Source organism: Lactuca virosa, chromosome 6 (genome assembly GCF_052849685.1).
Source record: "Lactuca virosa cultivar CGN04683 chromosome 6, Lactuca_virosa_CGN04683_v6, whole genome shotgun sequence".
NCBI classification, from domain to species: Eukaryota; Viridiplantae; Streptophyta; class Magnoliopsida; order Asterales; family Asteraceae; genus Lactuca; species Lactuca virosa.
In genome coordinates, this window is record NC_136431.1 from 191,372,031 (window position 1) to 191,399,449 (window position 27,419).

The 27,419-nt window shown below is 35.5% G+C and overlaps 3 protein-coding genes across 3 annotated transcripts; all 3 read left to right on the top strand.

Annotated features, from left to right (window-relative positions):
* Positions 1 to 1,072: 1,072 nt before the first annotated feature.
* On the top strand, positions 1,073 to 6,934 carry LOC145120568 (protein HLB1-like). Its single transcript, XM_079056375.1, has 14 exons — positions 1,073 to 1,615; positions 2,320 to 2,442; positions 2,688 to 2,757; positions 2,859 to 2,972; positions 3,063 to 3,146; positions 3,254 to 3,304; positions 3,609 to 3,638; positions 3,753 to 3,815; positions 5,739 to 5,804; positions 5,899 to 6,015; positions 6,097 to 6,132; positions 6,225 to 6,344; positions 6,432 to 6,563; positions 6,639 to 6,934. Exons 1-14 carry the CDS (start codon positions 1,236 to 1,238, stop codon positions 6,747 to 6,749), a joined length of 1,497 nt encoding a protein of 498 aa, XP_078912501.1. The 5' UTR covers positions 1,073 to 1,235; the 3' UTR covers positions 6,750 to 6,934.
* Positions 6,935 to 10,118: 3,184 nt separating this feature from the next.
* Positions 10,119 to 13,571, top strand: LOC145119919 (uncharacterized). The gene is made up of 8 exons (XM_079055686.1): positions 10,119 to 10,405; positions 10,736 to 10,880; positions 10,992 to 11,160; positions 11,240 to 11,510; positions 11,638 to 11,903; positions 12,002 to 12,217; positions 13,066 to 13,168; positions 13,263 to 13,571. Exons 1-8 carry the CDS (start codon positions 10,255 to 10,257, stop codon positions 13,310 to 13,312), a joined length of 1,371 nt encoding a protein of 456 aa, XP_078911812.1. The 5' UTR covers positions 10,119 to 10,254; the 3' UTR covers positions 13,313 to 13,571.
* A 1,073-nt stretch (positions 13,572 to 14,644) lies between these two features.
* LOC145119920 (early nodulin-like protein 8) lies at positions 14,645 to 15,588 on the top strand. Its single transcript, XM_079055687.1, has 2 exons — positions 14,645 to 14,985; positions 15,063 to 15,588. The coding sequence occupies exons 1-2, from the start codon at positions 14,790 to 14,792 to the stop codon at positions 15,470 to 15,472; spliced, it is 606 nt and encodes a 201-aa protein (XP_078911813.1). The 5' UTR covers positions 14,645 to 14,789; the 3' UTR covers positions 15,473 to 15,588.
* The last annotated feature ends 11,831 nt before the right edge of the window (positions 15,589 to 27,419 follow it).

The following is a 27,419-nucleotide window of genomic DNA, read 5'->3' on the forward strand; positions in this document are numbered from 1 at the left end:
ATGTAATTATAGTTTGCACTTCAATTTTAGACTATAGTTTCATCATTTTTGGTTTTATATTGAATGAGTTACTATCTAGTTAAGGTATCAAAGTTGAAAGTTTTTTCTAACTTTTAAGTTTTTCTGGATCTGGTTTTTAACCCATTTTACCCGGACTTACTATGTCCGATACCCATTTTAGGCTTATATTAATATATGATATCCGACCCATTTTAACTTTTACCCGTTCTAACCGATCTGGTTCCGGGTTTGGAGCTCATACTAGTACTACGCTACTGCCTCCCGACTCCAAGGTAGGGGTGAGCAAAAACCGATCCGACAAAAGAAAAACCGACAAAACTGCAACCGAAAAACCGAAACCGATGCAAAAACCATTGGTGCGGATTTAATTTTTGCAAAAACCGAAAGTCAACGGTGCGGTGCGGTTTTTATCCAAAAAACCGGTCCACCAAAACCGAACCGCACCGCAAGCGTGTATAGTAATAAATCAATTAATATATTATAATGTAAAATACTTATAAATGATAATATACTTTTATATGTTTACTTTGTGTTTGTGTAAGACTATATGGGGTGCAAAAAAAATTTCTATTGTTAGCCAAACATATTAATCGACATGTGTAATAAGCTTGTAACAAATTAAGTCATATTCAACCAACCTTCGATTATTAATTATTTTAAGCTACTTATAATTTTTGATTATGTATTTTTGTTTTAGGCTGGAAATGAATGGTTTCAAAAATGAAAAAAAAAATCACAATACAAGCTTACATGCACATGGTTTTCAGTTCTTACGTTTTTAGAAAACTGTTCCAATAAACATAAAAAACTGCACCAAAGTCTAGACACGATTTAAAACCGAAACCGCACCAATACAAACCGAAACCGCATTTAAAAACCGTAAAACCGAACCGTTGCAAAACCGCACCCAACGGTTTTAAGAATGAAAAAACCGCACCATACGATTTGCGGTTTGGTTTGGCCTTAAAACCGCACCAAACCGCACGCTCACCCGTACTCGGTAACTCCCAATTCACGGGTGGCTCCTAGGACCCGGATCTGATACAGTCTCCATCCCCGTTTCCAAATGCATCCTTAAAAGTATTTTGCTTCGAGAAGTATAAACTTAGAAGTGGAGGAAGTCCTTTCAAGTTTTGGTGGCTTCCTCACAACTCCAACTGCAGCAATTTTTCAATTTACTAATTCAGCTTCAGTAGATCTCAATCAATTCAACAATGTCTACAAACGATCAGAGCTCCGAATTACAGAACGGCGATGCCAAGCCTCAACCAGATTCCGAACTCCATCGACCCGAAGACACCGCGATCCACCCAACTGATAACGATGAGGGTGATTCTTCGAAGCTTAATCAACCGATCCAATCCAGTGATAATGATATTGCTCCAGGGGGAGTAGATCCGAAACCCCAAGGAGGAGCAGAAGAAGAATCCGATAAAGAGCGGACGATCGAATCAAAGGACAATGCGGAGCTACCGAAAGAAGAGGGGAGCCGAACTTTCACTATGAGAGAATTGTTGAATGAATTGAAGAATGGCGATGAAGTGTCTGAAGTGTCTGAAGTCGCCGCAACTCCTGCTGCTGCACCTCGTCATAGGTTAGACTTTTCACCAGATATGAATTTTCTTTTTGACAATTGTTGTTAGGCTGAGACTACAATGAATGTTACTAAAGCAATTCAACAGTAAATCACCTAATTTTTCATAGACTGTAACGAGTTGCTTCTATTTCAGTTGGTGTAAGGTATGATGTGCATATTGATTGATTTGCATACAGTGCATAGTTTTAGGAGCTTAAAGTATGGTGTTGCAATTAATGGACTACCAGAACTTGGTGCCAAGCTAATTTCAAATATGAATGGTTCTTTCAATCTGTCCCTTTACACTGTTCTAAATCATTAGGATCTTCAAATTTAGTTTGAACTTGATTTCGCCTAATAATAGAACTATTCACCCCTTCTTATTTGTCTCTTTTTACCTCCCCTTACTCAATTCATATGGGATTTAGGTTATCAATGAAGGCAAAAGTATTTAGTAATATGAATAGTGTTGATAGGTGCACCACATGTGATAAAAGCACAGAGCTTAGTTGACAATGATAACTTAAAAAAGAATGATTCGTGTGAGCAAAGGGGATGATATGCACTCTTACATGATCTTTAAATCCCATAAGTTGCTTTGAAGATTTAGCATGGACATTGAACTCACACTTTGGAATTCAAGATTTAAAAGACTTCTCAATCCCCTCTTCTTTGTAACAACCATCCTCACACTTTGAAATTCACATGTTTGAATTTTTCAGTCAAGAAAGCACAAAACAACATACAGAAAAGAATAGTGCTGCCATGGACTTGATCAATAGTATCACAGGTTCTGATGAGGAAGGTCGATCAAGACAACGGATTCTTACATTTGCAGCAAAAAGGTCACCTTTTTTTTATAACTGTATCCTTGTACATTTACATTTCTACCCTTGGCATATTTCTATTCAATCTTTTCAATCTGCATTTTTGATCTCCATATATCATAACATTAGCTCTTTTAGTATGAACTTCAATTGCAAAAAAAAGTATAAACATTTTGATGAATCCTAGAAAATAATGGAATAAAAGAAATAAAAAAAGATTCATAAACCCACACTTAACTTGTTTGTTTCTTGTTCTTTTTTAGGTATGCAAGTGCAATAGAAAGAAACCCAGATGATTATGATGCACTTTATAATTGGGCATTAGTTCTTCAGGTATAACTTGCCTTTTTTTTTTTATATAATTCTTGATGCAATATATGAAACAATTTCACTTTTTTTTTTTTTTTTATCTTTTGGTTTCATTTTTTTTTCAGGAAAGTGCAGATAATGTAAACTCAGATGCAAGTTCACCATCCAAAGATGCTTTACTTGAAGAGGCTTGCAGAAAGTATGATGAAGCTACCCGTTTAAACCCTACACTTCACGATGTATGCATTTTCAGTCCCTGTATTTTAATCAAGTTGCATTGAATGGTTAATTTGTATGATTATATGATAAAAATCTGTTTCTAATTTCAGGCTTATTATAACTGGGCTATTGCCATATCTGATCGGGCCAAAATGCGTGGGCGTACAAAGGAAGCTGAAGAACTATGGAAGCAGGTTTAGATCTTTAAATCATATTAATGACTTTTCTGCCCTTTTATACATTTATATAAAGATTGTGAAATGCTAAGAAAGGTGTCTTTTTTTTTTTCTTGATATTTCAGGCAACAAATAATTATGAAAAAGCTGTTCAACTAAACTGGAACAGTCCCCAGGTAACTTTGAGAAATCTTTGGTTTGTGGATTCAATGGAATTGGAATTAGTGATTCCATTCCATAGTGTATTTGGTTGCCAAATGGATGGAATTCTTTAAATTGAAAAACTTAAAAGCATTTAATCTTTATTATTGAATTCCATTCCATTTGACAAGTTATAATTCCATCATATTTCAATTCTTTTGACAGATTCCATTCCAGAGTTTCACCCCTTTACTCATCATTGTCTAATTTATCTATATTTTTAAACAATTTCTTATTCATTTATTATAATTTATAACTTCGTGACAAAATTCGTTTCAGGCTCTCAACAACTGGGGTCTTGCATTACAGGTGCTTCAAAAATACATTCATTTCCAAAGCTTTTTCAACTTTATAGACACCTGATATTTTTATTAACACATAATATTAATTTTTGTTGATTAATATCATAATTTGAAATTGCAGGAACTAAGTGCAATTGTTCCCGCACGTGAGAAACAAACAATAGTAAAAAGTGCAATCAGCAAGGTACAAAAAAATCACCATTTTGTCACATTTTTATAAAAAAAAAAGTCAACATCTATACTAAAGGAATACATGTTAATTATGAATGATACTATATCTAACAGCTCTCTAGTCTCTGTCCTACTCCATTGACATCATTTCCTGTCTAGAGTTCATGTCAAAAGTAGTACAATCTATCATGTCCTGTAACTTGGGTTTGGGTTTTAGTGCGAACCTTTCCTCATTACGTCTGCTGCAAATCCCAATCAGTCTGACGATGTTCTTATGGTTGAAGGGGTTTACCATTTTAACCTCAACTTTGAAGACTTTTTTGACCCCTCCCCTACGTAATGATTGGATTAACAAGTTGATAATATAGACATCTCTTGTCAAATTTTCAGAAAAAAAGATAAGAAAAACTCATCATTTCCTCAACAAACTTTTGACCGCCACCATAGATCCGTTTGGAAAACAACTTATGTAGAACACAGATGATCTACCGCGTCCAATCATATTATCAGTCGAGAATCTGCTTGTAACACTTTGAATCATTTGGAAATTAAAGTAGTTTACAACATTCACCATCATCACAAGCGCTACACGTTCCTCCCACAACGGACACACACACGCAATCGTAAACTCTGACCAACTATGTATTTCACGAACGGTCACCAAAGACGACAAATTATCTGTATTGTTCTCCAAAAACGACAAACAATCTGTATCCTCTGAAAGCGACACTACTTACCATTATCACTACTGCCGTCGGAGTAGTGTCGGCGGCCAACAACGATCCTGCAAATCGTAACTCGATTCAACAAATCAACAAATAAAATATCGAATTAAGAAACACACCGAGAAATTTCTCGCAACAAGGTACAATGCGATCAAATGGGTGGTGGGTGCCATGAATGGTTACAAAGAAAGTGATTCATGTTCTGACGGAGTTAAATTATCAATTAATAGTTTAACTCCGTTAGAACAATAATCGCTTTCGTCGTAACTATTCATGGTGCCCACTACCCATTTTGTCATATTGTACCTTGTTGCGAGTAATTTTTCGGTATATTTCTTAATTTGATATTTTATTTGTTGATTTGTTGAATCGAGTTACGATTTGCAGGATCGTTGTTGGCCGCCGACAGTGCTCCGGCGGCAGTAGTGATAATGGTAAATAGTGCTCGCTTTCGTAGACCCGTGATACAGATTGTTTGTCGCTTTTTGAGAATGATAGAGATAATTTGTCGTCTTTGGTGACTATCAGTGAAATGCGTACTTCGTCGGAGTACACAACTGTGTTTGTCAATCCCTTGTAGGAGGAGCGTGTAGCGCTTTTGATGATAACGAATGTTGTAAAATACTTCAGTTTTCAAATGATTCAAAGTGTTACAAGTGGATTCTCGACTGACAACGTGATTGGACGAGGTAAGATCCTCTATGTTCTACATAAGTCGTTTTCCAAACAGATCTACGTTGATGGTCAAAAGTTTGCTGGGGAGATTGTGAGTTTTTTTTTTTTTTTTTTTTTTTTTCTTTCAATCTTCCTCAAAATTTGACAATAGATATCTAGCATATTATCAGCTTATTAATCCAATCATTACGTAGAGGAAATATTGACAAAGTCTTCAAAGCTAAGGTTCAAATTGCAAACCCTATCAACTATAATAACATTGGGATTTACAGCAGAGGCGATAAGAAAAGGTATACACTAAAACCCTATTTGTTACACAAGACATGATAGATTGTACTACTTTTGACATACACTCTAGACGGGGAATGATGTCAATGGGGTGGGATAAAGAGTAGACTAACTCTCTATCTTTTGTCTGTGCAAATGATGTTAAGGCCTAGACACTAACTACTACTACCTAACACACTGTGTTTCCGATCCTCAATAATTAACATGTTTATTTCTTATTAACAACATTTATTTTGTTAATAATGCAGTTTCGTGCAGCTATACAGTTGCAATTCGACTTCCATAGGGCCATTTACAACTTAGGCACTGTTCTGGTCAGTTTAATAAATTCTCTTTTCTCCCAAATTTAAATAAATTCGTGTAACTTTTATAAATTTGAACTTACTTTTATTAATTTTGTCTTTGTAGTATGGATTAGCAGAAGACACATCAAGAACCGGAGGACAAGATGTGTCCCCCAATGAATTATACAGTCAATCTGCTATTTACATTGCAGCTGCTCATGCATTGAAGCCAAATTATTCCGTAAGTATTTTTTTTTATAAAAATTATATAAAATTAATTTTGCATTTTTTAAGTTTGTTTATTATGTAAAATTAATCCCAGGTTTACACTAGTGCCTTGAAGCTTGTCCGGTCCATGGTGCGTATACTTTTTACATTATACATCATTTTTTTTTTAATATCAATATCATAATTTGTATAAAAAATAATTTACTTTATATATTTTTATAGCTGCCTCTACCTTATTTAAAAGTCGGGTATCTTACTGCACCACCACCGGGCAATCCCATCGCGCCACATGGCGACTGGAAACGCACCCAATTTGTTTTGAACCATGAAGGCCTCCAACAGGTTCCCTTATTATTATTATTATTATTTTAATATAATTATTTATTTTTAAATAAAAACTATATTGTATTTTATTAAATTTGTGAACAGATTCAAAATGGAGAGAGAGCAACTGTTAAAGTGGAAATTCCGGATATTGTGTCGGTATCACCATGTGCGGATTTGACTTTGCCACCTGGCCCTTCCATTTGCATTGATACAATTCATGGACAAATTTTCTTGGTATTTATTGCATTTAAACATAACTTAAAATATTATTATTTGTGAAAATTATTTAATTGTATTGATACTTTTCAGATTGCGGACTCATGGGAATATTTGGACACGTGGCTTGATGCTATTCGGCTAGTTTACACGATTTTTGCAAGAGGTAAGACGGATGTTTTAGCGGGCATAATTACGGGATAAAGTGATTGATTATTGTGTGTAATCTGTTTAACCTTTTTTTGAGAGTGTGGAAAATGACTTGTTATAATAGATGTAAGATTTTTGTATATTATTATTGTTATGTCATTATAGATCAAGGAAGATAAGATAAGATTAGGTATACTATTACTATTTACTATTTACTATTACTTCCTCCTTTTTGCTTATTTGCTCTTTGTTTTTGTTTTTTATTATGGATTTTGACCTCTTAATCCGCATTGTAATACTAATACATTACCTTACAAAATATTTTATAATTATGCTTCTTCATATTGTTTTCATTGGGTATAGGTTATGCATGTAATCATACAATCTGAATTGCACTATCGGAGATTAAATACCCGATTTAATGTTAATAACTGGGTATACACTTGATATAAAGTAGGGTTAATATCATCAAATGACAATCAGTAATACTCTTTGAGTTGCCCCTTTTTTTAAAATTCTACTAAATAGACAAATAAACAATTTTATGGGTTCTTATTACACCATTGAGGCAGATTTCAACCGTGTAAACTAGTTTTGAATCTTAGTGATATGCTGTGACATTCAATATGGCAGAATGTTTTCACTTATTTGCACTTATTTGTATCTGGTGTTGGCATCTAATATGGTAGAATTATATTGTTGAAATCCACTCTAGTGGTATAAATGAGAATTCAAAAAAAATAAAAATAAATAATTATTGGCCAAATAAATATAATTAAAAGATAAGTGATCCAAAGAACATATTAAATACTAGCGGAATGGTGGTTTTCATTTTATGATATTAACCCTATAAAAAATACCAATTCTTAAATAATTTTGTAAAAGTATTGTTAAAATTATTTTTATTTGGTTTTGGAAAAAAAGTTTATTGTTTTATTAAGTACAATTAAAAAATAAATGATCCAAAGAACAAATTGTTATTTTACGACACTTGCCCAATAAAATAATATCTCTCTTACATAATTTTGTAATTTGTTCGTAAAATTATTTACTTGGTTTTGGAAGAATGGTGACCTTTAGGATAAATCTAAAGCATCGTATGTTATTTTATGGTATTTAATCGATGTAATACTTTAATTTACTTCATATATTATTAGAATATTAGGAATTAATATTTTTGTTTGGGATTTGATTAGTTAAGAAGATGTCTGATAGTTGTTGATTTGAATCAAATCCAATTGAGTCGGACATAACTTTTTATCAAACCTAACAAAGATCAAATAAGAGGTTGTTTGATAGTTGTTGATCCGAATCAAATCTAATTGTGTCACACATAACTTTTATCAGACTTAATAAAAAGACAGATCAAATAAATCAAATTTTAATTGTGGTATCAAACAATATAAATTTGACCTAGTTAGATTGGCCTCATACCATAGCGTGTAAAGTAGCTCTAACTAAAATAGTTATTTTTTATTGGATTCGTGTTGTATAATTTAGGGATAATGAGTTAAAAGGGTAATATATTTTTCGATTTGTACACATTTAGTCACTGAGTTTTTTTTCGTCCACATTTACCCCTTCAACTTGTTAAACGGTACACATTTAGTCATTATGACCGGCTACTCCAGGTTAGCCGGTAAAAATGACTTAATAGGGTAATATATTTTTCACTTTGTACACATTTAGGTGTTGTTTGTTTTTTTGGAAAAAACCTCTTCAAACCTCTTATTGCTGCGCGACGCAGCACACGCGCATCACTTTTCATCTCGCAGCTGTTTGTTTTTTAGAAGTCTTCGCAGTCAAAAACCTCTACGCGTACTCTGTTTGGCGCAACACTTGTACTGCCTCTTCCAACCTCTTCTTTTTTTTTTTTTGCAGTAATTTTGATTATATGTTGTTGAAATTGTATTTCACATTTTTTTTCGTTTTTTTTTTGTTTATTCTTGTTAATTTTTTTTTTCGTTTTTTATATTCAATAATGATAATTTCTTAATGAAATATCATTATTTTTTACTAAAATATCTTTATTTTTTGTTGAAATATCATTATTTTTATTGAAATATCATTAATTCTTGCCGAAATGTTATACATTATTAAATTTTACGTATTAAAATTACTATTTTCGGTTTATAAATTAGTTTATTTTAATTTTTTAATATCTGCAGCAGTATGCAGATGTTAAAAAAACAATTACGCTTCTTATTATACTCTGCAGCCGTTTGGTCCACCTCTTCTACTGTAGAGGGTTGCAGAGGTGGTCCGCAGACTTCATGAATTTTTGCTTTAGAAAATCAAACATCACCTTAGTCATTAATATTTTTGTACACATTTAGTCCTTAATATTTCTTTTTGTTGCAAACTAAATCATTTTTGTTTTTGTATTCATTTACTACTTATAAATGATTTCTTTAGGTTTTTCTCACGACATCTTATGTGGGATTGTCATATGGTGGTGGGATAGGTTGAGGTGGTCCTGATATATGTTGTAGGCCAAGATACCTGGTGCGGGCCGGCTATAAGCTATAGGCATGGAGACTCGAGAAGGGTTGTTGGGTTAAGGCGGCATGCCAACAAACCTTAGGTATTCCAGTCCGATGACTGATTGGACCTGTTGCATGTTGGCGTTCCAGTTCGATGACTGATTGGGCCAAAGTATTCCAATTTGATGAGTGTAGGTCCGTTATGCATGATAATACATGTGTTGTATCGGGTATTTTGGGGGAAACTCACTAAACTTTGTGCTTACACAGTTGTTTATGTTTTCAGGTTCTATCGTTGGTCGTGGGAAGGAGAATGCATGACTGTACACACTTATCAACAATATTGAGGATTCCGCGTTTCTTATATTACTCTGATTTTCGATAAAATGTATTTTGGAATAAACGTTTTTTCTTAATAATGGATTTATAATTAGGGAGTTTTGCCTTATTTAAAAATAAAAAAATTTTGTTGTGAAAATGAGACATTACACATAAACATCAACAACCCCACACACTTTATCAATGACTGTCTCACGTAATATGTCATGAGAAAACTTAAAGAAAACATTCATAAGTACTGAATGTGTACAAAAACAAAATTGACTTATTTTGAAATAAAAAAATATTAAGGACTAAATATGTACAAAAATATTAAGGACTAAATGTGTACAAAATGAGAAATATATTACCCTATTAAGTCATTTTTTCCGGCTAACCTAGGTCATAAGGACTGAATGTGTACAGTTTAACAAGTTGAAGGGATACATATGGACGAAAAAAAAACTCAGTGACTAAATATGTACAAATCAAAAAATACATTACCCTTTTAAGTCATTATCCATGTAATTTACTCAAAAATTATTTTAATGCATAGCTAATCCCAAAGGCCAAAACCATGAACCCGGGTCAATACTCTCTAGTCTATGCTTCCATTTTTTATTTTTATAATTGGTTCATACTACAACCGGATTTACCTTCGATTCTTCTCTGCTAAAGCTCCAGTGTCTCTGTACTTTGTGGTTCTCTCTTTCACACACAGTCTTTGTGCGCAGAGACTGTGATCAAGATCAAGAATCATGGAGCTCTTTTACTTGCTAGTCTTCGGAGGTCTTGGTGTTATCGTTGCAACATTGGAGCTCAGCAAAAACAACAAAGATCGAACCAACACTTCTTCTGCTTTCAATTCCTTCAAGAACAATTACCTTCTCGTCTATTCCCTAATGATGGGTACGCTTATATTTCACATTCGTCTCTTCGTTTCCATCAATCCACTTTAATCTATCTACATTTGTCACCGATTGTTCTTTAGTTTGAGTTACCCACGTGCGATTTCACATCAATGAGGATCAATTCGATCCGGGTTTATAAGGGGTTCTGTAAATCCTTGTTAAAAATCGGTAACCATTCGATGACATTATCATAAGATCTAATGTAAAATAATCAAAATTCTTCGTTGGATCCATAACATTAGGGAATTAATTGAGTAATTGGGTATATCTCTGAACTCGATATTCAAAATTCTCGTTTAACATCACAATTGATTTCATGTGGGTGTAGCTGGTGATTGGTTGCAGGGGCCATACGTCTACTATCTTTACACCACATACGGATTCGGGAAACGGGATATCGGCCATCTCTTTATCGCTGGATTTGGATCTTCCATGTTGTTTGGAACAATCGTTGGATCTTTAGCTGATAAACAGTAATTTCCCACTTCCCACTTCCCACTTCCCATTTCATTTTCTTTGAACTTTTCAACTTTTACTCTACTACGATAGTGATTAATAACTCAAATTCTCTGTATTTAATCTAGTGGAAGAAAAAGGGCTTCGATTACTTACTGTATCACTTACATTTTGAGCTGCATCACCAAGCATTCACCTCAGTATAGAATCCTAATGATTGGACGTATTTTGGGAGGGATTGCCACGTCACTCCTCTTTTCAGCTTTTGAGTCATGGCTAGTTGCTGAACACAATAAGGTGTTTGAGTCTTTTTGATAATCAACTCATTGAAACTATCATCAAACTCATAAACAATCTTTTCTTGTTTATGTTGCAGAGGGGTTTTGAGCAACAATGGCTATCACTAACATTCTCCAAAGCAATATTTCTTGGAAATGGATTAGTTGCCATTTTAGCTGGTTTATTTGGGAATCTTTTAGTTGGATCTTTAGCTTTAGGACCTGTTGCCCCTTTTGATGCAGCTTCATGCTTTCTTGCCATTGGAATGGCAATCATTCTTTCTTCTTGGACTGAAAATTATGGAGATTCTTCAGAAAGCAAAGACTTGTTGACTCAATTCAGAGGAGCTGCTCTTGCAATCGCATCTGGTCAACTTTTCTCTCTCTCTAAATGGAATGGAATGATGCATTACATTCCATTTCAAATATTGTTTTTCTGATTCCATTCCATCTTTGATTACTACATCAATTCAATTGTGTTTCCTTTTGAAATCAGATGAAAAGATTGCATTATTAGGAGCAATACAATCGCTATTTGAAGGTTCAATGTACACTTTTGTGTTCTTATGGACTCCTGCTTTGAGCCCAAATGATGAAGACATTCCACATGGATTCATTTTTGCAACTTTCATGTTGTCTTCCATGTTAGGAAGCTCATTTGCTTCAAGGTTAATGGCACGTGCATCAACTAAAGTTGAAAGTTACATGCAAGTTGTTTTTATTGTGTCTTCTGCATCTCTTATGCTTCCTGTTATAACAAGTGTAGGTGACACATTTATAAAATGTAATAGTAGTTTTTTGTGTGATTTTGAATATGGAAATGATGAATTTGATTGACTTTTTTTTTTTTTTAAATGAAGGTTTTGGTGGCTCCTTCGAGTGAAAAAGGTGGAAGTATTTCATTTGCGGGATGTATTCAATTGATTGGATTTTGTGTGTTTGAAGCATGTGTTGGATTATTTTGGCCTTCGATTATGAAGATGAGGTCACAATATATTCCAGAAGAAGCTCGAAGCACTATTATGAATTTTTTCAGGATTCCACTTAATATCTTTGTATGCATTGTACTTTACAATGTGAGCTCTCTCTCTCTCTCTCACACACACACACAACAGACGAGGGTTTGAGTCTCAGTATTTGCAGTATTTGCCATATCTACAGTATGAGAGTTTCAGTTCCAATGTGGATTGAGTTTTTTTATGCTAACCACTTAGTGGGCCCACTATGTACTTGATTTTGTTTTTTTTTATCAAGTACAAATTAAAATTGTGTTTTTTGAGGGCAATGGGCTCTTTGACATTTGGGCTTTTTTTCATTGGTTTTTTAATCTTTTATCTTTTTTATAGGGAATTGGGAAATCTCAGATAAAGTCCTAATATTTTGGGTCAGTTTACGGTTTAATCTCAACATTTATTTTTTGAACAAAAAAGTCCTGATTATCTAATTTTATACGATAATCTGTCTTTTTTTGTTGAAAAAAGATAAGGACTGTTTCGTTAATTTGGGAAAAATATAAAATAATCGGGACTTTTCTGTTCAAAAAATAAAAGTTGGGATTAAACCGTAAACTGACCCAAAATATTTTGACTTTATCGGAGATTTCCCTTTTTTTTTATTAGTTATATATAAAAATTGTTTTCTTGTTTAACGTAATGTAAAATAGATATAAAAAGTAATTCTAAACTTATAAAACATATTTCTTTTTATAATAAATAAGAAAAAGTTAGAAATTTAGTAAGGTTTAGAAATATATAAACATATGGAAAAGTTTTAGGGTTGTTGAGTTGGTGCTGATGTGACACAAAAAAAACTTTCCTATTGTGGATGCTCTCTGGGTTGCTGGAAGAATAAACTTTTTAGCAGAAACATTTATTTAAGATTATATATATTAAAATGCTAATTTTTTTTCCTTTTTTTTTTAAAGGTTGATTCATTTCCAATATCCGTAATGTTTGGAATGTGTGCTGTTTTCCTCTTCATTGCATCCATGTTGCAAAGACGCCTATTGGGAGTTGTAGAAAGATCATGTATGTTCTTCTTTTGCTCATAAATCATACCTTTTTGAATTATAAATTAAAAAAAAAGTTATTCGGAAGGCTAAATCGGTCATTTTGTATGCAGGGCCACTAGACAAAGTGAGGGAACTGGAGTCCGAACCACTTAACATTTGATAACAAGATGAAAGAAATGAAATGAGATTATAGTAAAAGGTCAAAAAGTCAACTTATGATATTCTTGTGTGAAATGTATTTTTGGTTGGAAATAATATTGGAAAATTAGAAACTTGTTGAGAATAAAGGAGTTGATATAGTTGTTAGGTAGGAGATTATGTAGGCAATGTAGTTTTCTTTTTTTCTACTTTTTTGAAATTTGTAGTTATGAACATTGTTTTTCTTTGTTGAAAAAAAAAAAGTTTAGCATTTTTCTTCATCTTATCGAATTAGTTTTCTGGTCTGTAACTTGAGATTTAAATAATATAGGGCTAAATGGAAGAATAGCAAAATACTTTTATTTATTTCTTTCTTTCTATGACAACAATGTACTTTAAAAAAGCTATCAAATTATAACATTTGTACTTCCAATTTTTGTCATATAAAAACATCATTTGAAGAAATAAATTATATCGTTGAAAATTGCTTTATAATTGTATAAAATTTTCAAAATACAATGTTGTAATAATAAAAAATTGAAAATAAGATACTATAAAAACAAATAAATGAAAGTCCATGCTATTTTCTGCATATAACCCATTACAAGAAATTGTTGTAATTTGCATGCTTCCAAATAAGGTTAAAAGACATTAAATTTTTTTGCATGTAACACTTAAGAGTTATCAATATAAAAACAAATATCCATGTAAACTGTACAGTGTTTGGTATGCATTAAACTAATAGTGTTTGGTATGCATTGAACTAATAATGGAAATTAAATATCCATGTATTTTCCATCATCACCATTATTCAAAAATACCCCTAGAAATCTCTTTCTCTCTACTCTGTCATGTGTAATAAACCATAGAGAAGTTAAATATACTGGTAGCTTTTGTTCATGTTCATATAAAATAATAACATATTAAACATTAATTATTTTTCTCATCTTTTTTGATAATTGTCTAGATTTAGTGAGTATAAAAATGGACAAGAGCAAAAAATAAGAGGATGTTTGATTTCTCTAACACGTAAACACAACCTTAAAACCGACACAAATTACTCGATAAAGAGCTACAGAAAATTTAGTAAGTTTGAAGTCAAAGTAAAAAAGAATCTTAAAATGTGGTTTAATAGGAAAGAAAGCAGACACACATGCACATGTTTTTTCCATAAATTTGCATTGCCTCCATTATCCATGATGATGATCTGCATCCAGTTTTATGTCTTCTGTAGACCAACTGGCCCACGTTCTTTTGTTTTTCTTTTAAACAATTATTGGCTCCAAGCTCCACATTTTACTAGATCTACCATAATCACATCTTACTCAAAAGTCAAAACCCTTATTCCCCATTGCTTAAAACAGAACACAAGATCAAGGGTCAATTCAGTAATTTCACTTCATTCATCCTCCTTTTATTCACGAGAAATCTTTCTCCTCGTCTCCCTAAATTCTCTCCTATACTCTCTCACTAAATAGAAAACCAAGAAACAACGAGAAATGGCTGTTCTTGGAAGGCAAATGTGCCATCGGTTATCATTTTCGATTCTGTTCATCGTTTTGATTCAATCAAATGTTATCGCGTATCAATTCCAAGTTGGAAATCTTCAAGCTTGGAACATACCCACTTCCACAGATCCAAAAATTTACACAAATTGGCCCAAAAAACTCAACTTCAAGATCGGCGACTCTCTCTGTAAGTTCATCTCTTCAAAAACTTCAAGATTCTTGAGAAAATATCAGATTTTTTATGTTCATTGTGTTTTGTTACAGTGTTCTTGTATCCACCAAGTGAAGATTCAGTGATTCAAGTGACGAAAGAATCTTACGACACCTGCAATCTGAAAGATCCAATCTTGTATATGAACAATGGCAATTCGTTATTCAATATTACTTCACCGGGTGTGTTTTACTTCACCAGTGGTGTTTCCGGCCACTGTGAAAAATCGCAGAAGCTTCAAATTTCGGTGTTTGCCGCTGACGGGTCTTTGCCACTGCCGCCTTCTTCCGCTCCCGGCGGAGCACTTGCCGACTCTGCACCTTCCTATCCCACCGTGTTTGGCGGAATACCGTCGGGACCGGGGGCGAAGTCTTCATCGTCGTCGTCGACGGTGAAAGTATCGGTTTTGATTTCTGCGGGGATTGGAGTTTTGATGTGGGGTTTAGTTGGTGGCAAGATGTAGATGAGATCAAAATTTCCCTTTTTTTTTTTTTACCATAATTTAAAGATTTATTCTGTGAAATTATTTGTATAATATTGAATTTTTTATGTTATGGATTTTTTTATCTTTTTCGATTATCGAGAACGACAAGCTCCAGCTTTCATGCTTTTGAATCAAATTATGAAACACCTACAGTAATTTGTATGTTGTAGATCCACTTTACGATGTGAGCATAATGGGGTGTGGTCGTTGGACCCGGTTTTATTAAACAATAATTTTTTTTTATTTTTTCAGTAAAAAGTTCACAGAAACAGATCCAGCAAGACCCACTCTAAGTTGTAATGGTCTAAAAACTTTATCCTTGGAAGAGGCTTCATTTCTTGATGAACCTTTTCACCTAGCGGAAATCAAGGAGACATTGAGGACCAGTTGGCTTCTCATTCATATTTATTATGTCCTTCTGGAGCATTTTTGGAGCACGATTTCGTGAAAGTTTTCGACAATTTTTTCCAAACAGATACCATCAGCGGTGGCTGCAACTCATCATTTATGGCTCTCGTTCCAAAGATCAATGGCCCTCTTTCTCTTGTTGATTATCGTCATATTAACCTAATTGGCTGCATTTACAAAGTAATTGTTAAAAGTACTTGCTAATCGATCGGCTGAAAAAGTGGATTCGATATGTTGTTGAGGATGTTCAATCAACATTTATCGCTGATAGAAACATTCTTGATGGTCCTGTTATGATAAATGAAGTATGTACATGGTTGAAAAAATCAAATCGATCGGCATTAATTTTCAAGGTTGATTTCAATAAAGTTTTGATTCACTAAGTTGGAAGTGTCTTGATTCAATCATGGAGCAAATGAAGTTCCTTACCAAATGGTGATCGCGGATGATGAGTTGTTTATCATTTGATAGATGTCATTTTATGCATTTTTTATAGTAGTTTTTATTAGTATTTTGCATCATATTTTATGCTTTTTATATGCATTAGTTTAAATAATGTTCAGTTCATGTTTATCGTTAAAATTCTCGTAATGTTCATGTTTTTATGTTGTTTTAAGATATTTCGAATGAAGTGGTACTTTGGAAGCAGCTTTGATGCATATTTGGAGCTTAATGGAGCTAAAATACTTTAGGAAGTTGGAACCTGGGTTTTACTGTAGTTGAAGAGTTCGCGTCTGAAACGCGCGCTTTAGGAAAAACACGATCGTGTTTTTTCCTATATAATCGTGTTTTACCTTCGCAACTTTTCTAGGCCAAAAAATCAAGTTTCAGGACCTCGAAGACAAAATGTGATCATGTTTTTGCTAAACACGATCGTGTTTTTAAGAAAAGTGTCCAAAATAGCATCGTACTTCATTAAACGCGAAAAACAAAATTTTCGGGACCTCGACGGAAAAACATGATCGTGTTTTTCCAAAAGCACGATCACATTTTTTCAAAAATCGTATTTTTTGTTGCTGACTCGTATATAAAGTCTCCTTATCTGACCAGTTTAAACCCTAGACGTTCCAAGACGAAGAAAAACCCTTTATAGACGATTTTTGGGGGCAATTTTTGCACTTTTACATCGATTCTGAAGATCTAAAGGTTATTGATCATCTCAATCATTTAGTTTAGTAAGATTTAGTAGTTTAATCTTTCTTTTCATTAGTTTTGATCAGATTTTAGTCTGTATAGCTAAACTCTAGATTTCAGTTCTGTAAAGATTAGTACTTTTTATGTAATTAATCATTAGATCTGGTCGTTAGTTTGTGATGCTATCTAAATATTTCAGTTTTGATCGTAATGAATGTTTGATTTTAGTTCTTTTTAGCCTGATCACAAAATTTAGGATTAAATAAATCTAGTTAATCACTTGTTGAAATTTGTAATTGTTTTAATAAACTGGTAATTAGTAACAAGTAACAGATCAGTATGTGCTGTGTAACACCCATACATCAGGTATTTTCTTTTTGACCCTAAGTATGAAAATTTGTTGCAAAATTGGTCCTTACGCCAAGCGTACTTGGGGCGTACGCTTGGCATAGCTCATTAAAAAGGGTCGTGTGTGCATGTTAGTACATTGGGCGTACTTGGCAGGTGAGAAAATCCTAATTTTTAGGGTTTGAGCACTTTTTAAGCATCTTTATCCCTCAAAACCATTTCCTCTATAAACCTCCATCTCCCAAAAACGTCCCTTGCAAACCCTAGTTCTTTGGTGTGTGATTTTGAGCTTGAGAAGAGTGTGGTCTTGTGCTTGTGAAGGAGGAAGAAGGTGGTAGATCATCTTGGAAGCTCAAGGCAACCTAGATCCAAAAGTATGTCACCCTCAAGCATCCCTTGAAGGTATAAATCTTGGAAATTGATCAATGTTTTCCTTGGATCTTGCTAGTTCTTAAGTTTTTATGCATTTTGGTCCCATAATCTTGGTATTCATGAGTATGGCTTACTCTAAAGCATAAGAGTTTTCCTTTTAGAAATTTTTGAGTGCTAGGAACCATAAAAATGTGATATTGGTCCCTTTCTTCCCTCCATGCAAGAGTTATGATGTTTTGGTTTGTGTATTAAGTTAGGCTTTTGGTTTTTGGACTCCTTCTAGCCATGGAAAGTCATAAAGTTGGAAACTTTATGACTTAGAATGATATTTGGGACTAGATCTAAGCTTTGGATGTGAAATCTTAATGAAATAAGCACTTAATGAGGAAAAGTAGGATGAGGTTGAGTACGTTGGGCGTACCAGGTGGTACGCTGCGCGTACTGAGAAAAGGCTCGTATTTTGGCTAAGGACCTACTACGATGGACGTACCGAGTACGCTGGACGTACTCAATCTATGTTGACCCCTTTGACTTTTTGACTTTGAATTTGACCAAGAATTTGGCCAAGTTTGAATTAGGGTCATTTTGGGTATTTTGAGCAGTAGTTTGAGATTAGGTCCTTGTTTGCTGTATAGGTGACCGGTAGAGTCAGCGGTTGGAGCAGTGATTTGTTCTGCTACATTTCAGACTGTGAGGTGAATTTTCCTCACTGTACTTGTGGGTCGAAGGCACCAATGCCGATCCACTGAATTATGTATCCTCGTATATTGGATTGATGTTATGTTGGTTATATGATAGATTGGTATATATGTATGATTACCTGTGTTCACTGATTATGTGTTAGACCGGTAGAACTGTATGATTACCTGTACTTTTTGGTTATTGATTGTTATTATATATGTCGATATGTTATGGTTGTTGGATTGAGGCAGTCATGCTTTATGCTGAAGGACAAGATACCCGGGGCGGTCCAGATAAACTAAAGGCTTGCAAGGTGGTCCAGTCATGCCGAAAGCCTAGAGAGCGGTCCAGATAGGTCGTACGCCCTGCGAGGCGGTCCAGTCAAGCTGAATGCTCATATATACATTTTGTTATCTGTATAATTGTGTGTGGTACTTTAGGAGAACTCACTAAGCTTTGGCTTACAGTTTGATTGTTATGGTTTCAGGTACTTCAGAGGACAGGGCAAGGCGAAGGCTTGATCATGCATATCCTTCGGATTTTTATGAGATTATGATTTTGGGATACTCTGATTTGTGATTATGACATTTGGAATCTATGTTTTGTAAACATTTATGGTTTTTGGAATGGTTTAAAAATGAAAATTTTACCTTGATTTTTGGGATGTTACATTGTAACATCCATAAAAAATCATGCCAATATAAAAAAAAATTAAAACATTCAAAAACCAATAATGATTACAAATTGTTTTCAAAATACTTTGACTGGTGTAAGTGGTTTGAAACATGTAACCAATCTGGATAAATATTAGGGAATTTTTAGAAAATATATTTTGGAAAAAGATTGTTGTTGGTCAACAAATAGTCGGAGTCGGTTATTATCACACTTTGTGAAATGAAGATGAGTGAGACTGTTTTTCATCACATATGTTTTCACGAGAGTAAGACCATAATTTGTTCCATCTGCTAACCCAATATCGGTATAAGTGAACAAATGTTGTAACTGTTGATTTTGTTGAGTTGTGTTAGGGAGTAGCTAAAAATCTTGTTTTAAATGTCATATATCTTTGTGGGATTAATGCCAAGTTATCTCAAGGCACGACAGGTAAACTGTCGACTGTATGACACAATGAGGTTAATTGGATTGAATCTCGTTCGTTTTGTTTTGTTTATTGCATTGATGTTTGAAAATAAGTAAATAAATAAATATTTGAAGCTTTGTTAATCTTTTTGTACATATGTTATTTTCATTAGTTTTTCTTTTATTGCATGCATTCACTCTTAATTCCCTTTAGGTCCTTTTCATTCCTTCTGTTCCTTTCATCTTAGTTTTTTTAGTCACTTATCATCTTCTCTAAAGTAATTCTTCATTTTGTTGTTTCTTGAGGACAATAAAGGTCTAAGCTTTAGGAGGTTTGATAGGTGCATTTTATGCACCTATTTTGCATGTTTATTTCCGTCCTTTCATAGCACTCTACTTCATAATTCTTGCATTTAGTTAATTGTTTGGACAATTGCATATTTTATTAAGAATGTGTGGTACTTCACTATTTTTGATTTATTTTTTAGGCATTATGGAGCTTGGAACTTGGAGCATGGAGCTTGAAACATGGAACTTGGAGCATGGAGATTTGGAGCATGAAGAGAAGATGGACCTGTCATGTCATGGAAGAAAACATGAAGACACGCCCCGATTCGTTGCATATCATCATAGCAAAGGACTACATTTGAAACACGGTTCGTGTCACACCGGCACGAGTCGTGTTTGTCCATGCTCATCTTATATTTGAGCAACATAACTCAGGGTGAAGCTAGACTGAAGAAGGAGCCAACAGTGAAGACTTATTGGACTTTTAGCAAAAAGCAAGGGCCATGCTTAAAACACATGGTCAAGACATATGGCCATGCTAAAAACACATGGGCAAAAGGCATGGGCATGCTAAAAACACATGACCTTGAGTTAGGCACGTGAGCAGTTATTAAAAAAGGGGATGTCGCCGTTCTTTCAAAGGAGACGGTTTTGAGAGCTTTCTCTGGCGATTTTCGGGAGATTTTTGGGAATTCTTGAAGGCTACTAATCATTGCAAACACGTTTGATTTCCTTTTGTAAGCATTAAACATTTCAATTCCATCTTTATTCTTGTTTGATTTGTTCTTAGCCATGTGTGGCTAAGAAACCCTAATTTCCAGTTCTTGTTCAAAACATGTTGATTGCTTGACTTGAAGCATATGATTTGATGTTTGATTTGTAGTTCTATTCTAGTGATTATGTTTTTGTTTAAACTAGAACCCTTGAATTTGATTTGTGTTTGATTGGCCACTTTCATGAATTGAATTTTTGTATAGTTAATTAACTTTTAAGGCACCTAATCACTCTATTAACATAATAATTGGTAATAAACAATAAGTTTTCTTATTGTAAAACATATATCATATGTTATGATACTTCCGAGATATGAAAATAAATGAACATTGTTGGGAAGCTTGTATAAAACTTAATGCAGTTTTTCAATACAATCTAAGAGCGTGTTTAGGTTGAATTAGTAAAGCTAGGTCTAGTCAAAGAGCGTGTTTTTGTTAGATAATTTGGCAAGCGAGAGGTATTAAAGCGTGTTAATATCTTTCAGTACCAACTTAAAATAGCAATCATGAATTACATCAACTCATAATCAAGTTGAACTAGGGATGAGATTTAGAACCGGAAACCCGGACCGGAACCGGAATCGGACCGGAACCGGAACCGTTAGAACCGGAATATATAGAACCGGTTCCGGTTCCGGGTTTAAAAATTGGCTTTATCCGGGTTCCGGGTAATCCGGGTTTGGGTCCATCGGGTCCGGGTAAAACGGGTCTAAAAACCGGAACCGGTGTTTGGAACCGTAACCACTTTTAAGGCCGGAACCAGTTTTTGTGAAACGTTTAAAAGATGCATATTTCATTCGTTTCAACTCCGAGTGGCATGCGGTTTTTTCCAACATGTAGTTTAGAGTTTGTACATGTTTTTAGACTATAAATTTGCCATTTTTAGTTTTATATTAATTGACTTACAGTCCCCCAAAGTCGAGATATCAAAGCTGGAAGTTTTTAGTTTTTTAGTTTTTTTGTATTCGGTGAAAGTTTTAAAACATGCATATCTAATTCGTTTGAAGTCAGATTGACATGTGGTTTTTTGCAACTTGTATTTTACAGTTTGTACATGAGTTTAGACTTTAATTTTGTCATTTTTGGTTTAACATTCAATGATTTACAGTCCTCCAAAGTCGGGATATCAAAACTGAAAATTTTCAACTTTTCAGCAATTTGTTTTTGTACTTTGTATTATGTGAAAATGTTAACACATGCATATCTCATTCGTTTAAAGTCGGATTGACATGCGGTTTTTCCAGAGTGTATTTTAGAGTTTGTACATGATTTTAAACTATAATTTTGTTAATTTTAGTTTCATATTCAATGAGTTACAGTCCCCCAAAGTCGGGATATCAATATGAAAATTTTCAAAGTTCAATCCACTAAGTAGTAAGTAATTACCAAAAAATTCCGGTTTTTCCGAGTTTTCCGGTTCTAAACCCACTTTATCCGGTTCCAACCTACCCACTTTGATGTTTCTGGGTTTTCCGGTTCTAGACCCACTTTACCCGGAACCGTACCCGGAACCGAACCGGAACCGGTTCCTATATACCGGTCCGGTTTCTGGTTCTACAAAATCTCATTAACCGGTTCCGGGTTTTCCGGGTCCGGGTCCATCCGGTCCGGGTTTGGACCCACTTTCATCCCTAAGTTGAACAACAACATTGAGAACTAGAACTAGAACCATTCAATCAAATTGTTTACAAGTTTATTTCATTTTCTGCATGTTTTTAAAGTAGATTGTTATTATATTATTTTACTTTTGCAAACAAAACCCCCTTTTGTGATCAAAGTACCTTGCGAAAAGAGGTATAGACTTTTATCTCGTGTCTTTAAGGTTCGACCCCGCTTGCCCTGTACTACTTTTTAGTGCATTAAAGCAATGTATTTGGAGTCCATTGTACTATTATTATTTGTTGTGTTTGACTCACCAAACAATAATTTTATAAAATTAGCTATCCAGGCTGGTGAGTGCCATACCACACTCGCCACACTTTTCTACTGTCACATCATTTTTTACCACACCCTACAAAATTGGTGGGTGTCATACCACACCTTACCACAATTTTTTTTAATTGAATAAAATGTGATAAATTAAGAATAATAAAAGGAAAATACTTCATTAATTAAACGAAATACATACTAAATTTAAAAAAAAAAACAAAAAAAAAACATAATTGAAACATAGTATAATAATATATATCGTCTAATCATTGTCGCTCGGCAAGTCATCAAAATCCTCCTCCAAAACAAGTCGTCTTCAAAAAAATCGTTGACAACGGGATTCGTTCGAGCATTGATCGAAGATGTGTTCTACCAAATCCGCGTGAAGGTTGTGGCGCCTAAGCCGGTCGTATACACTCTGTTTTCCATGTACGTCTCCGAACCAATACCAATTCCTTTTACATTTGGTAAATTCTCATTCTCATTGTAACAGCAAATCGCGTTCCCCTCATCTTCTAATATTATATTATGCAATATAATACATGCGTACATCAGGCTACTTATTCGTCTACGCTCTATAGATCGTGTCGGTACTATGAGTATCTGCCAACGTCTCTTTAGGACACCAAATGCACGCTCGATATCCTTCCTAGAAGATTCTTGTGTTGACTTAAACTTTAATTGCTTCTCATCGTTTGGACATGTGAATGATTTCACAAATACTGCTAACTCGGGATATATACCATCAGTAAGGTAATACCCACGCTTGTATTGTAACGACTGGTTCCTGGTACGCATTTAATTATAATTGATTCATTTTTGTGGAGCAACTCGACGAGTTGGGAACCCCAAACTCGTCGAGTAGAAACCAGATTTGACGCTGGTTTTAAGTAACCTACTCGACGAGTTGAGAGCCCTCAACTCGACGAGTAGGGCTGCCAGAATGAAACCCTAATTTTGGGGTTTTGCACCCTATTTAAGCATCCTAATCCCCACTTGCTGGCCTCATTTCCAGCCTCCAAGTCCCAAACCCTAGATTCAAAAACCCTAATGCATTTGTAAGCTTGTGAGCCATTTTTGAGTGAAACTTGGTATGTTTTGAAGCTTGTGAAGGAAGGAGAAGCTTGGGATTCAAGAAGAAGCTAGTAGATCCAGAGACTCCATTTCATTCTCATCATTTTCTGGTAAGCAAGTCTCAAACTTGCTTAGTAACTTCTTAGATCTCTTTATTATCATTTTATGGGGTTTTTGGTCAAAGAAGCTTGATATTTGGGTTATGGACGTCCCAAGTGGGTAAATCATCAGATCTGGAATCATGGAGGGCTTTCATGGCATAAAGGTGCAAACTTTATGGCCATTGAAGCCCCATGCAAGCTATAGGATGTCATTTTGGCCTTTTAAGCTCCAAATGGCCATGCATGGAATGAAAGGAGGAAACTTTACGTGTTCATGTAGTGTTTAGGGTCTAGATCTCTGTTTGTATGCTTTAGTTTGGAGTATGGATGGCTTGTGGACCAAGATATAGGTCCTAAAGAGTTAGGGTTTGAGCTAGACCCATTAAGTAAGGGTATTAATGGGTAAAGTTGGAAACTTTACCCTTAAAAGGACATTTTCAGAGTGTAGGTGAAGTATGGAGCTCAGATTTGAAGATTAGGGGCTTAATCTATTAAGATGGATTAACAAACTAAAGAACTCGTCGAGCCCATAGAGGAACTCGACGAGTTGGGACGAAGTGTCTCGATTCTGTTAAAGGCAAAACTCGACGAGTTCAAGGATGACTCGATGAGTTGATTAGAGAAGTCTTGATTCTGTAGATAGGAGGAACTCGACGAGTTGTGAAAGAGCCCGTCGAGTTGGATCTCGACTTCAGGGTTTATGATTCATGGAACTCGACGAGTTGAGTCAACCCAGGATGTTGACTTTGACTTTGAATCTAACCAAGGTTGACCCGTGAAGAGGTTTTGAGTATGGGATGTTATCTAAGAGGTTGATTCTGTATAGGGTGTGATTTGTGTCGGTTGCGGAGCAGGGACTTTCAGCTATTCACGACATTGAGGTGAGTTTCCTCTTAGGAACGGGTCTAAGGCACCAATGTCGGCTCGTTTATGTATGTTAGTGTAACATCCATAAAATTTGAGCCAATTTAAAACTTTTTAAATCATATAAAACCATTCAGTTATTACAGTTTGTTTTCAAAATAGTTTAAACATCAGAGTTCCCAGAAATCATAAACATAAATCGAGGAAGTGTACGGTCACGCCTTCGCCTTCCTGCGGTCATCTGCTGAACCTAAAACAATAAACTGAAACTGTAAGCCCAAAAGCTTAGTAAGTTACCCCCAAAATACCAACCTCATACAACCATAACATATCATATAACAAACACAGAACAGCCATGCATCTTGAGTCTACAGTGTGAATGGTCTGCCCGCACCGGGCCTTCAGTCCACCTGGTCCACTCTCTGATTCTACAGTCTGACTGGACCGCCCGCACCGGGCCTTCAGTCTATTTGGTCCACTCTCCGAGCCTTGGCACGTCTGGTCCGCCCTCTCGGGGCCTTCAGCCTATCCGGACCGCTCGTCGGGCCTTCGGCCTGACTATGTGCCCTCCTGGGCCTGCAGTCTATCCGGTCCACCCTGGGTATGTTGGCCTACAGCACGAAGTAGGACCCGCCTCAACCCAATCCCCATACCAATCAAACAATCATGTGCACATAAATATCATACACTAGCATGTATATAACAGATAATCATACCAATCTGAAACATCCCAAAAATACAAGCCAAAAATTTCGTTTGAAAACATTACTAAAACCATAATATCCAAATATCATATAAGAAAACCATAAGTCGTGTGTCTCAAAATGTCGTAAAATATATCTCATATCATAACTGATGTCAAATCATGTCAAAAATATCAGAGTCTAACTCCCAGGCTAAAACTGTGGTGGGTGCCATGCCATCATCTCGAGCCCTTCCCCTTGCTAGCTGAAGTACCTGAAACCAAAACTGAAACTGTAAGCACGAAGCTTAGTGAGCTCCCCCAAACTACCACATACCATACTAATACATATAAAGCACATACTGGGCCTTGCCCACTGCATCGGACCGAAGTCCGGAACTAACTAGGGCCTCGCCCTCTGCATCGGACCGAAGTCCGGAACTAACTAGGGCCTCGCCCTCTGCATCGGACAGATGTCCGGAACTAACTAGGGCCTTGCCCTCTGCATCGGACCGAAGTCCGGAACTAACTAGGGCCTTACCCTCTGCATCGGACCGAAGTCCGGAACTGACTGAACATAGCATAACATAATCATAACATATAACAATAACACATATACTGCATACTGCATCGGACCGCAGTCCAGAACACATAACACATAGACATTCCTGAATCACAAAGACATCAAGCATACTAAACTACTTCTCGGGACCGCCCCGGCATCGGACCGCAGTCCGGAACTACTGATATCTATACAGGCCGACATTGTGGCTGTAGACCCGTTCCTACTGGAAGGAAACTCACCTCGAAGAACTGAATGCTGAAAATCCGAGTGAAGGATCCCTGACTGCCGGCTATCATGACCAATAAAACAATTAATCAAAACGAGGATCCTTCTATGGGTGAAATGACTATGTCACCCCTGCTATGGTGTGGGTCATAACCAAGGCCCAACCCCTTTACTTCTTTCTAAGTCAACAAATGGCCCACTAAAGGCCCACTAATGGCCCAACTTTTCTAAATTGGGCCTAACTCCTCCTATGGCCCTACTTAAGCCCAAAAATTCCCTTGGCCCATACTCTGACCCCTGCTGGACCACTAAGGCCCAAAGTCCAAAATACAGCCCACACTAAGGCCCAAATACTCAAGGTCCAAACTGACTGCGTTACGCGGGGCGTACTCCAAAGTACGCTTAGCGTAAGTGCTTGATGGCGAGTACGCTGGGCGTACCCACACGTACGCTCAACGTAATACCCTGTTAAGTCCTTTCTCTATTAAGTGCTTAATATTCGGAGTCACAAGCTACAAACTTAGATCCACGTATTATTCCATGCCTTAAACCATAAAGTTGCTTACTTGATGGCTTACATGACTCACATAAGCTCAAACTCTAAAAACAATAATCTATTTCCATGGAAATGGCTAGATCTCATGCATGGCTTCATGAAAGCCTCAAATATTGAAACTTTATTGCTAAGAAAGTGTTTTGAGCATCAAGGATGGCAACCCCAAGCTCAAAAACGGATTCACAAGATCAAGGTCCAACCTTTGGACCTAAAGAGGTCCAAAACTCCCATAACCCTATATCTAGAATATGAGGAAGAAAGTTAAGTGCTTTATACCTTCTTTTTATAACCAAGGGTGAGCTTAGTCCAGATCCTTGAGCTCAAGCTTTTTCTCCAACCTTTCCTTTCCTTCTTCACAACTTTCTTTCACTAAAAGCACTCACAAAAAGCAATTTCACACAATGAAGAGGGTAAGAACGTATTAGGGTTTTCTTGTGGGTGAGGAGGCTGATAAGAAACCAGGGGGGCTATAATGGGGTTTATATAGCTCTTAAACCCTGAAATTAGGGTTTAGTGTCTGATCGTGTAAGCTGGGCGTACCTTATGGTACGCTGCGCGTACGCCTCTCACATCCCGCGCATCCAATGACACTACACCACGTGTACGCCGGGTTACGCCCCGCATTGTCATACCCCCAAACCAAGGATGGCGGAAACGTCCGGGAGTGGAGGACTTCATGTATATTATCACAACAACGAGTATAATAGTGCTCAAAGTAAATACAACCATCATAAATATAATTGAAAAGGTTACACCATAGTATATGTTTACATGTTTCAAAATCAATTACATTATGATGACAAAATAAACTGTTTGACGATTTAACGTCCCATCCTCAAGATGTTG

Coding starts and splice junctions, on each gene's coding strand:
- LOC145119919 (XM_079055686.1), top strand. CDS start 10,255: ATGGAGCTCTTTTACTTGCTAGTCTTCGGAGGTCTTGGTGTTATCGTT. Junction 11,511..11,637: donor TGCTCTTGCAATCGCATCTG/GTCAACTTTTCT, acceptor TTTTGAAATCAG/ATGAAAAGATTGCATTATTA. Junction 12,218..13,065: donor TATGCATTGTACTTTACAAT/GTGAGCTCTCTC, acceptor TTTTTTTTAAAG/GTTGATTCATTTCCAATATC.
- LOC145119920 (XM_079055687.1), top strand. CDS start 14,790: ATGGCTGTTCTTGGAAGGCAAATGTGCCATCGGTTATCATTTTCGATT. Junction 14,986..15,062: donor CAAGATCGGCGACTCTCTCT/GTAAGTTCATCT, acceptor GTTTTGTTACAG/TGTTCTTGTATCCACCAAGT.
- LOC145120568 (XM_079056375.1), top strand. CDS start 1,236: ATGTCTACAAACGATCAGAGCTCCGAATTACAGAACGGCGATGCCAAG. Junction 3,639..3,752: donor ACTGGGGTCTTGCATTACAG/GTGCTTCAAAAA, acceptor TTGAAATTGCAG/GAACTAAGTGCAATTGTTCC. Junction 6,133..6,224: donor TGAAGCTTGTCCGGTCCATG/GTGCGTATACTT, acceptor ATATTTTTATAG/CTGCCTCTACCTTATTTAAA.